Source organism: Pungitius pungitius, chromosome 6 (genome assembly GCF_949316345.1).
Source record: "Pungitius pungitius chromosome 6, fPunPun2.1, whole genome shotgun sequence".
Taxonomy (NCBI): domain Eukaryota; kingdom Metazoa; phylum Chordata; class Actinopteri; order Perciformes; family Gasterosteidae; genus Pungitius; species Pungitius pungitius.
In genome coordinates, this window is record NC_084905.1 from 13,925,153 (window position 1) to 13,937,317 (window position 12,165).

The window sequence follows — 12,165 nt, forward strand, 5'->3', positions numbered from 1 at the left end:
AACAGTATGAGGTCAAAGTTAAAGAGTTTTAGTCACCACAACGACTCTGCACACTTATTTATGTTAGCTGGCCTTTCAGCTGCTGGACGTCAAGATTGTTCAGAAATGTACTGGTACATACAATCTATTCATTTACAGATGCTGTATGAATCTGTGGGCTTTTCCCTTTATTGTGTAATATATTAAGAGTGTATTGTGAATGTACACTCAATGTGGATGTACTTGCTTTTGCCAAAGTAATCTTGTGTCATACCTCATGTCATGGTGGACCACCAAGTCACCAAACGCTATATATATATGATTTTTGATTGAGGAATTAGATCCTCCAGGTAGGCATGTAAGGAAAAGAAACCCACAAACTGTAGAACTGTGGGATACATGTATTTTTTTCCCATCACAGTCACTGAGATATCAATGTTAGGAACTAGGCTGAGGCATCAAAGACCAACAGCCTATCTGACCTGCATAGAGCCCCACTGTGGGGTATAATGCAGCATTGTACACCAGTTACTTAAAGACCCATTCATGCAAACACTAAGTAAATGCATAGGACTGTAAGATGGGGGTTTGGGGTATGATACAATTTACATTACTGCTTCCAGGCTTTGCAATTAAACAACTTACACACAAATGGAAATATATTCAGACACAAGAAAAAACATCAGATGAAAGTGTTTCTGATTAGAGAAATACAAACCAGTTTTTTTTATTTTTCATAGCTTCAATTTGTCTCTCCATAAAAATAGTGTTGCTAAACGGTTTGAAAGGAAAACAAAAAGAGTCATGTTTCAGTGTAGTCCATGGAAAAGCCCCAGAATCAGACATTCATTTGTTTCACTTCAATCCTTTGTTTTCTTTTTCCGAAAGCAAAATGGTCAGCAAAGCTCTCTTTCACTGCATCGCATGTTTGTTCCTTTGAAAAAATGAGCATCGCAATGAGCCCTTGCAGAGACAAGTCCGGCAACTGCTTTAATGCATTATTAAATTAGCCCTAAACTCTACACAAGCCATTAAGAAGCATGTCAAAAACAAAAAATGAAAAAAATAAATGAAAATGCAATAACCGAACAAAGTATTACCGTAAGGTAACAACTGTCATTAAACCTGCTCTTGACCAGTTAAACCAGTGAGGAATCATGTGCACACAGAAATAACCATCTTTAGATACACTACATCTAAAAAGCCCTGGCACTGTGGAATAAATGCAGCTCAGCTCCAGCAAACAGAGGGTTAAACCTAAGCTGCAGAAATTCACTGCAGTCCAAAAGCATTTGGCTGATAGCTACTGAACAGCACATTCTATCGGTGCCATTACGCTGCTATCCTTGGACAAATGTCTCCATCCATCTAGATTTTGCGGTTGTGTCTTTTTGTGTACCTAAGTCTGGAAATACCATTTTATTGCATATATTATAATATTTGGCACAGTAAAAACTGGAGCTTACATTTGGGGCTGTATTCAGAAACTGGTACCTATGTATAAAGAGTGTTTAACTGCTTCCTAAATATGGTCAAAAAACAGACTAAATGCCTCTTTTCCTACAGCAGACCGAACCACCATGTGTTATGAATCACAAAAGCAACTCAGTACATTTGTCTTTTTTTAAATAGAAGTCACCAGTTATTAGAAAATATTTCAAATGACTTTCTTTTCTGATATATTCTCTGTTTCACCACTGCCTGAACAAAATCTATTTATATATATATATATATTTGTAGTTCTTTTCTGTTTATATACGTATGTATAGGCATGTACAAGAAACAAACATCTCTCTCTGTTTTACAAAAGAAAGTTACCGTTTTGTTCTTTGTGGATTCTATTGCATGGACTGATGAGCAGAGAGGGGTCTAGGCTGAGTCAGAGATAAATCCAAAGGGAGCAATGCTCAGATTTGGGTCTCTTGAACCTTCTCCTTGCCATGAGTAGTCTTAATGATGTAGGGATCAGCAATGGTGCTGATGTGGCTGTGATGCTGTCTGACTGAGCGATGAAGGGAGTTGTTCTGGGTCCATTGGGCTCCATAGTTCCCTGGGCGGGATGACGTGGAGGACACATATCCAGGCTTAAAGGTGTTTCTGTTGTGTTCCACTAAAGTAGGCAGTACCAACAGTGTGTCATCAGAGCCACTAGATCCAGACGTCGTTGGGCGAACAGGAGGAACTTCTTCCTCCATCTGTATGATTTCTATGGTCCTGGCTGCTGCCACAGTGCTCCTCTGTTGATGCCGCTTACGCAACTTATAGAATGCTATCAACATTACCGCAGCCAGCAAGGTAACAGCGACAAAACAGCCAATGATGATTTTGGTGGTTTTCATCACCTCATCCAGGCTGGCGGCTGGCCCACTAGGGACTCTGGCAGTGGGGATTGACACCTGCTTTGGAGTCTGAGGGTTTTGGAACAGCACAGTGGGTGTGGAGATGAAGACAGGCTGAAAGACAGATGGCGAGGCAGGGATGGTAGGCTTAGGTTTAGGGGTCTCCTCCACCGTGGGCCCCAAGATCTCCACTGTCACGGTGGTAAAATAGGATAGATTGGACGTGTTGAGTTCAGCATTGCTGACGTTTAGGTAGGCCGAGGCATTGGAATTTCCCGCCATGTTGCTGACCATGCAGGTGTAGATTCCTGTGTCTGATGGCAGAACGTTGGAGAAGTTGAGTGTACCATCATTAAGGACAGATATCCGTGGGTGAGCCGAGCCATGGGTCAATACGGTGCCATTGGGTAGAAGCCATCGGACTGAGCTCATCGCAGCTGTACGACACTTTAGTTCTGCCACCCTTGCTGCAGAGATGTTCAGATCTCTGGGGGCATCGAGTATGAATGGTGCTGAACACTGAAAGGTGGTCTGATCAACTTCTACCAAATATCGTCCCCTCATGTTGACAGGGGTGTGGCAGCGTCCGCAACATGTGGAATTTGTGGGAATATATTCTCTGAGCCACCAGGAGAGCCACACTACATCACAATCGCATCGCCAAGGGTTGTGGTGTAGGTGGAGTTCCACCAGATACTGAAGAGGGGTAAAGAGGTTATGGGGAAGGGATGACAAGTTATTATGGGCTAAATTCAGCTCCACCAAGGCTGTGATGTCATCAAAGGCATTCCTCTCAATGGTAGTGATAGCCGAGTTCATAATCCATAGTTTACGTAGATTTTTAAGCCCACGAAAGGCCCCAGGCTTCAGTTCGGGGAAAACATTCTCTGATATTTCTAGCTCCTCCAGTCCTGCCAGTGGTAAAAGATTAGGAAATTCCCTCAGGTTGCACATCCCCAAGTTAAGATACTTGAGGTTTTGAAGTCCCTCAAATGCCCCATCAGAGATATACTCCAACTTCTTCAGTTCTCCCAAGTCCAGTCTCATGAGGGAAGGGACACGGTTGAATGCATAAGAGGGGATGCTCTCAATGGGATTGTTTCTTAGCCACAACTCTCTCAACTTTGACAGGTACTCAAAAGCTCCACTGGGTATGACAGTGAGCCTGTTGTCAAACAGCTCAAGGGTGTTGAGGCTGGTCAGGCCATTGAAGGCACCCACCTCAATCTGCCGGATAGCATTTCTGCCCAACTGCAGTACCTCCAGGTGATGCAGGTGCCTGAAGGTGTCTGCTTGTATAGTTTCTATGCTGTTTTCCATCAGATTTAGGTACCTGGTATTGGCCGGGATGTTCGGTGGAACCCTAACCAGGCCTCGGCGGGTACATACGACCTTGCTCAGCTGGTTAGTGCATGAGCACACACCTGGGCAGTTCTGTGGATTAGCCGACCCCAACGCAGGGCCTGTGGACTGGCCCATACTGAGAGCAGGCACCATAAGGGAGAGCACGGCGAGCAGGGCTGCGTTCCAGGTAGGCTGCACACTAACCTGGCCCAGAGGACTCATGGTGTGGAGGGCTCATTATTCTGCATGGTGGGGGGAGGCGGCACACACCAGAGGACAGACCACCCTAGCCTGGCTGGAGCAGCTCAAGGCTCCCAAGTTCCATCAACAGTGCGAGGAGATACTACATCAAAATTGGTGTGTGCGTGTGTGAGAGAGAAGGGAAAAAAGAGGGACAGAGAGGGAGAGAGATTAATACAAGAGACGTAGCAGAGGAAAAGCAGTGCAGCAAAGTAAGAAAAAGGTTGAACGACATTATTAGTGACGTACCTCATTAGTTTGGAAGTAGTCCTTTTGGCATCTTGTCCAGATTTTAGAAGCAACAGTTATTCATCATGTTCATTTATAATTTCCTTCCATGGACAGACATCAGACTGAAGTTTATTTTTTAGCTTCTCCTCTCTAAAAAAAGTGAGGTGGACCTGTATTAGCCAAGGGTACAAAATGGCTCCTAGAATTAAAGACTGAAAGCAGCATGAAAAGCACTCACAAGCAGAAGTAAGGCCATGAATGCTTTGCGGGTGCCGGGATCCTTTCTGCTCCCTCTAACTGCCCCCCTGCCATGCAACGGACTCCGACATGCAGCTCCACACTGGATAAATCACAAAGATCCATAACGCAGTGAAACACGACAGAGGAGGAGAAGAGAAGTGACTAACTGTAACAAATAAAAATCCCAAGTCCGGTCGGCTCCTGATACATGTGTCGGCTTGTCGACTGGTTGCCTGTTCGGTGGAGACCTGCCTCACTGTGACTTTGCCAGGGGCTAGTCAGTCGGTGATTAGCCCTGTTGTGACAGAGACTGAGAGACAGAAAAAGGCTAAAGGACTCCTGGTACAGTCACCCCCCTCTCCTCCTCCTCCTCCTCCTCCTCTGTGTTCCTTTTGCTTCCTCCCAATGTTGGACTGGCCCTGGTCAGAGCAGCTGCAGGCTGCCGTGTGCACAGTTAGCAGTAATCCATCTATTCCTCCTGGGGTGAGGGGGGGGCTAGTGGGAGAGATGGTGGCGCTGGGTGGGGGGTGGAGAAGAAGATGCGCTGCACTGTTGGAGCTTCGCAAAAGGCAGTCAGAAGAGAGTGAGAGTGAGAGAGAGAGAGCACTCGTGTCCTCTTCTGCAATGAGAAAATAAAGAGAGCGACGCTGCTGGGAGGATGTGTGTGAAAGTGGGCTCCGTGTCTGTATCCAAAAACAAAGAAAGGTATTCTTCCCTCCACACGATGTTTGTCACCTGGGCTGTCTCCTGCAGTGGTCCTCTGGTTGCTTATTCATTAGTTTTTTTCCCATGGTTGAGGTAGTAAGTTGTGCCAGTTAGCCATGTGCATGACCGTCAGACCTGCGGCTCGCTGGATGACTACTGCAGTAGCCAGAGTGAAACAGAGAGAGAGAGAGAGAGAGAGAGAGAACCTCTGACAGATCAAGAGCCGGGAAAAGATAGAGTGTGTGTGAGAGAGAAAGATGAAGAGGAGGAGGAGGAGGACGCACGCGAGCGCTCAGGAAGCCCACCGCCTCACAAGCAGCAGGAGCAGCATTCTAATCCACATCTCCTCTTCTAGTTTATTCTTCAATCTCTCGCTTTTCTCTATTCCCCCCCCTCGGTGTTGGTGTTGCGGGCTGCTAAGACGCTCGCTCTGCCCCCTCCCTTTGTCCTTCAGTGGGAACGTGAATGTACTGCTGACGCACTCCTCTCAGCTGCTCAGCCAGCCTCAGAGCAGTGCATTGGTTTGATGCAGTGTTCTTATGTGTTAATACATTCAACTTCCCCTCCTCCCGTATCCCTCCTTCTGCCTCCCCTCACCGTGACTATCGTCTCCTCTCATACTCTCTCTCTTTCGGTCTAGTTTTTCACGTGCCCCGTCTGTCACAGTCTTTCTTCACGCTCACTCCCTGGATCACTTTACCTGAGCCGATCCTCCCCCTCTGTGTTGCCGTTTTTCTAGTCCAACCTATTGTTAGAATGAAAATGGAAACCCTGTGTATCGTACAGAGACAAGAGGTCAGACCTTCTGCTCCAACTCCGTAGTGGTTTTGTTATCCGTGTCTCTCTGTCTCGTGAGCGCAGCAGTGCGCCAGTTTTCTCCAGATGCAGCTTGCTGCTTGTCCTCACAGGCACAGGTTTGGTGAGTGTTTCCCTATTACCATGAATGACCAAAAGGGTTTAATCCGATGTTTTTGTTGTTTCAGTTGTAGAGGATTTATGTGTGTGTATGTGAGTGTTTTGGAAGTGCTGGGAGGGGGGGAGGGGGTCTGTGACATCAATGAGGACTGAAATGCTGACTCTGCTCCTCTGTGTCTGCTGGGCAGTCTTCTCTTTAGGGAGGATAAAGATGAAAGAGCTTGCACATAGTTATCTCCTGGAGAGACGAGAGGGAAAGACGGGGAGATAGAGGAAGAGAGACTTACATAGAGAGTGGGGGAGAGAGATGGGGCTGGCTTGGAGGAGATATATCCACATCCTTGGTGAAATAGGGAAAAGGAGCCTATAGAAGGAAGACAGGAATGAGATAAATAGGGATAGAGGAGAAGGATGAGAGAGACAGATGAGGGAACACATTGCACAGTAGCTTCCTCTGTGAAATGGCTCGGACATGCAGAGAAAGAGAAGGTTGAGGAGTGGGAGGAGTGTTGATAGTGTGGATTAAGCATAATTTGAATGCAGGAGAAGGAGTCTCCCTTTTCGCCTTTCATTAAGGATAACATCCCTTTTCTCCTCCCTCCTCCTCTCTCAAATCAAATGTATTTTCTATTAGGGTTGTGGTTTATTAACAGAATAAATAGAACACTGACAATAAAAACATGCTACTCAATTCACATTTTGATTCCAATTCATGAAATGAATGTTTTCTTTATTTATTTGTTAGATGGTCTTGATGGTCTTGAAAAGATGGTCTTGAAAAGTGCATGCTGCGTGTCAACATAGGACCCCTAAAGAAGATGAAGTGTAACTGAAGCCAATTGAAATGGATGCAAGGTCCAGTTGTAGAAGCATGTAGACAACAGTCAGTGATCCCTTGCACTTACTGAATAAATGATATTGCTCAGCATTGTCTTCTTTCTACATATAAATAAAGTATTAAAGTAGAAGGAATGTTACCTTTTCTCTTTGCATTTTACCTAAAACAGTCCTGCTGCATTCATCTCACCGGTTAAAACAATGTGAATCTCTTACCAGTTTGCCACATGGATGTAAGGTACTCGCACATGATGCAGTAAAAGTTAGAGTAATGACCATTGTTTGCAGACATTGATTTTAATATTGCAAAAGAGTTGGTTCTTGTCTCTTGTGCGAGGTAATTCTGGTTATTTGAAATAAATTATTTTATAGTTTGTTAAATCAACACAAAATAATGAGCATTGACACAAATTCCTAAGACTGATTTTACATTCAAAACCTAGTTTTTATATACTTCTTATGTATATTGTATATATACTATACAATTTGGATATATTAAGTATATTAAAACTACCTTTTGCAGACAAATGTGTGTGAAATCAAGAGTTTGGGCTTTATGTTGAAGAACAATATAGACTGACTTGTATTGCCCTGCTTTGTTTTTGGAGGAAAACCATTGTGTGAGCAACAAAGAGAATATCTGAAAACTAATGTCTCATAGTTTCTTTGATGCATGAAAAAAATACTTTATGACAGATGAAAAACATGAAATAAATAACTCACTAACACTTGTTTTGAGAGGTAATATTTTAGGTAGACAAGAAAAGTGTCTCAATTACAGGTAATTAAACATGTGAATTTAGATTGAGGACTGGATAGAAGGAAGAAAGAATGAGAGGAATGGCACGATGGAGGGGTGAGGGAAGGGCAAAGGGGATATAACTATTAGTTAAGGTGGTGCAGCTGGGTTGGTCAGATAATTGATGGCCATGCTTGTAGCTACCGTGTTAATGCTATTATAGGGGGCATGAGCATGGAAAGGTCAGTTTGCACACTGAATGTATGACATTTCCTCCTGCTGTCTTTATCTCTCTCTCTCTCACCTCTGTCTTTTTTTCTGTTTTATGCATCCATAGTAAGGTATACTGACCAGAGCCACCATGTCCCAGTCCTCTTCAGAATGTGCGAAATGAGGTTCCAGTTAAAGATTTATTGCCATGTATAAATTAATATATAGCGTGTGGTAAATCATGAGGAGTTTTATGGAAATACTCTATGGTATGATATAGCATACTGTGTTACAGTTTGTCAATTCAACGCCATAAATAAAACTTCGTCAGATATTGGGAGATTTATGCGTTATCTGCTTTGCTAATTTTTGCAACTACATTAATATGGAATTTTCAATATTCTATTCATCGACAACCGTGATTCTTTGACAAGTATATATGCTTCGCGCACTAGTCAGTTTTAGTAGCATTTACTATAAAAACATAATTTGCCTATTTTTATATCTATTTTTTACAGCAAACCCCTCCCTTGAAAATGAATTAGCCTAAAAATATTGAACAGAACAGAAATGAAACTGCTCAGAGGGTAAATAATTGTATCTTAATAATCTGACATACTCGTTATTAAACATAGGAACAGAAAGCACAGAAGAATACAAACTATTTCAACCATAGAAGCAACTCAATGAGGGCCTTTGATGTTTCAGTACATGGTTGATTAGAATAATATAATGAAATATGAAACCATGCCATTAACTGTTCAATTGCCTTGACCTTTTCAAAGTAGATTCTCCACGTGGATGTGTCATGATGTGCTTTGAATCTGTGGATTCAGCGGAAGCCTTCGATATAGGACACTGACATTACTCAAGCTATGCATTCTGATCCTTCAACATGCATTATAAATTAACCTAAACTAGGCAAAAATAAACAGACATTAAAGGCAGAGAAGGCTCAATGAAGGACTGAGTGAGTGGGTCAATACCATGGATTGAGGGGGCCGGGACAAAACATTTGTGGCCAAAAAGCAACTCGTATTGGAAAGAGTGAGACAACAGTTGGTCAATACTGAGCGAGTGACATTCTGCCCTACAAAGCTGCGTCAGGGGTTACAACGGAAATTGAATGTCCCAATTGGCCCGTGTGGGATGATAGCATCACAGAGGGTTTAAGGTATCCTACCAACATTTGTAGTGACTCTTTGGCCTCTTAGATCTGGTGCTCTCCCAGTCGAGGGCACATAACTTATACATACTAGTTAACCTTTTCCGACACTCTCACTGCTGAATGCTGAGTTTTGAAACAGCGGGACGGTAGCAACTGTGAAGTGAATGAAGGTGACCCCGTGGTCACATTTTCTATTGAGCCAAGACAGATATGGCCAGCCGCTAAAGGTACCTCTACCACAGTCGTATTACACCTGCTAAAAAAATGATAACTGCACTCTAGCCACTATTTACCTGCAGGGCAGGTAAAACAACATGTATTGCTTAGTTACTGCTTGTGAATGTTCCACTACTGCAGCTTCACAGCGTTCTGTAGTTAGAACTGACAGGTTTTATTAGCTGCTAGCATCAACCATTACCTTACCTTAGCAACTGCTCAGTGTTTGCCCCTTAGGATCCCTCGCCACTCAGCCTGTGCTTAGTGTGGCAGGTCAGCAAAGTGCTGGAGCAGCATTTGGACTGAGAATAGAGGAGTGGATGGCATGAGTGTGAAAGAGGGAGATAGAGGGAGAGACCGAGAGAAAGAAGACTGGTGGAAGCAGATCGATGTGGCCTGTATTCATTAACCCTCGCTCACGGCTCCCTTCCTCCCCCAATCACAACCCCGCCATTTTAGGACGGCAGGAGGTGATTTATTATCTGTCCTGGCTCAGTCAGCACCATCGACCCACGGTCTGAGGAGAGTTGACTCACACCAGGATATACAGATTGCCTCACTGTGGGCTGAACTCACTCAGTGATCCGACACCATTCACAGTGGAACCATGCTGGAGAAAGCAGGATGATCAACATGCATTAATCAGTTGCAACAGTGTGTGATGTTCTCTCTTGGATTTGTCTCTGTCTGTCATTAAGGTAAAAAGTTCTGGAGACACTCAAGGTAACTTGAAACGACCACATAATCAGTTTTGGGTACTTTGCCTGGTGTTATTTGCCAGTCTGTTACATTTTGCAAACGCAATAGCATCACAACTGTGCAAAATGCCCTCATTGAACTCCACAGGTGTTTAGTTAGGATTAAGATGAGGGCCTGGATTGAAGATTCCGTCTGCGCAAGTGTCTTGGAAGCAAAGGGGCTAGAAAGTAGGGGGTGGGTCATGGGCAGACCCGCATCCCTGATTTGTCATTGGGGATAATATGATTCCATCACAAGGTGTTCTCCATGTATTTCTATTTGTTAACATTAGCAGCAGGCTGGAGAGGATGCTACAAGGCAAAACAACAGTTTGAAGGCTGGTGGCAGATGTGGCTAGATGGTCTTGTGGCAATGGGCCAAACACACGTGCTATTAAGCTGGTGGAGTCAAGACTCCCTAAGGCCAAGATTTGTAATGCTACTACCTACATGGTTATGTAATGCTACATAAAGAACTAAATATGAATAGAAAGGATTTCATCACTGCCCCAGTGAGAGCTGAAAATACAGTTACAAATGTCTACACTGTTGTTGAAAAATACCATAAATATATATATGCGTTTACATAAATCTATTTAAAATCAAGTGGTTATTTTACTTTGAAAGTAAACTGTAATATTATATTGGGTATGGGCATCAGTTTGAATTTAGTTTAATTCCCACTTTATGAGCCCCATACACATTACTTGCTTTTCTCTCCTAACGTTTATATACTGAGCGCTCCACAGTATGACTTGGTATACAGCGGCCTGGTGCAAAATGAAACCCAGCGTCCATGCATCTCTGCTGATTTAAAGCGGCTGAATATAAACTTTAAAGGCCGTCAGCTTTCAGTGAACACACATTAAATGACCGAAATCGTTCATTTCCTCTAATGCAGAGCTGTTATTTTTTTATATATATTTGGTTTGAACCCTCCATAATTTAACTTTTTATTAAATTATGAGTGCTAGTCAAATATAATATAATAAAATAATATAATGGGAATGCAAATGGGTGCATATGTCAATTCAATTGCATGTTATGTGTTCATGTTTTCTTCCTAATCTTCCTAAATACACCCAGTCTGAACTTTTTGTTTTATAGATATAACACCCAAAAGTCAGATTGTACCTGACAAACAGCTCTCAAAAGAAACAATGCAGCTAGATTGATTATTATTGATTTCCCTCAACGGAGAATACAGTAGGAATTTGCTAGTCGGTACACAAACATTGACATTGAATGAGGTAAGATTCTTATTCCTTGGCGCTCACACACAAGGATACCCCAAATTAGGCAGCAAACATGAGATGAGACAATCAGCTATTGGTGTAATTTGGGGGAAATCCGAACACAGTGCATGGTTATTCCTGAACGATTGTCTCACATGAGAGAATTGCATGCATATCGCTTACATCAGCGCTTTTGTTGTACAACAATTCCTCATCAATACACCTTTGTTTCATTGTAATACTGGCTTTATTGCTTGTGTATGTTCTCTTTGTTTAAAAAAAGTATTAGGTAATCTGAGGAACGCAGATAACGGTGATTATGACAGCAAACACCATCAATTAGGCTGTTGTGGAAAATAAATAAATATAGTCCTTCAGGAAATTAGTCTTCAACAGGTTGTGGTATTTATATATATTGTTTTCATGTCCCGATGCTCAAACCCAGTTAATTATAATTGTGCATCCCATTAGTGCAAAGATTGATTTTGTGAGGTTGAAATGAAACGTGCCAGCCACACTTTCCATGTGCATGGACCACATTTCTGTACAGAGCTCCCATTGTTTGCAGACCTCCATCCCACACTTATTTGTGTGCGTGCGTGCGTGCATGCGTGCGGGGGCGGGGTGTAGGCGTTGCACACTGTCTTTAGGTCCTATATTTGCGACAGATGATCTCTGTCATTAACTGCATCACCATGTAATGTGCAGAGCCAACAGGAAGTGATGAGTAAAGTGTTGCTCATTCAAATGACAAAAGTCTTCAATGCTCGAACCCTCAACACACAACCCCAAACAAAGCTGATTGCCATTGAGAACAGGTGTATTAAATATGTTTGCTAGATAAGAACTTAACAGACTAACTCCCCTGGAAATATTTGCAGATTTAAAGGAGGTGAAGTTTGTCCCCTGCTTTTGTATTAATGGCCAAAATGAGAAGAAAGACCACTTTTAGAAATGAGTCAGAACAAATTTTTGTGTCAGCGCACACTCAAGCGTGCACACACATACACATCCCACTATGTTGAAGATG

General features: G+C 43.0%; 1 protein-coding gene across 2 annotated transcripts; it reads right to left on the reverse strand.

Annotated features, from left to right (window-relative positions):
* Positions 1–362: 362 nt before the first annotated feature.
* Positions 363–5,592, reverse strand: lrrc4.2 (leucine rich repeat containing 4.2). Of its 2 annotated transcripts, XM_037452109.2 has the most exons (3): positions 4,372–5,592; positions 4,152–4,283; positions 363–4,005 (listed from the first exon to the last, which is right to left on the reverse strand). In XM_037452109.2, the coding sequence occupies exon 3, from the start codon at positions 3,882–3,884 to the stop codon at positions 1,887–1,889; it is 1,998 nt and encodes a 665-aa protein (XP_037308006.1). In that variant the 5' UTR covers positions 3,885–4,005; positions 4,152–4,283; positions 4,372–5,592; the 3' UTR covers positions 363–1,886. The 2 variants fall into 2 exon arrangements, with proteins under 2 accessions (XP_037308006.1, XP_037308005.1); XM_037452108.2 differs by having other exon boundaries at positions 4,152–5,592.
* Positions 5,593–12,165: the final 6,573 nt, after the last annotated feature.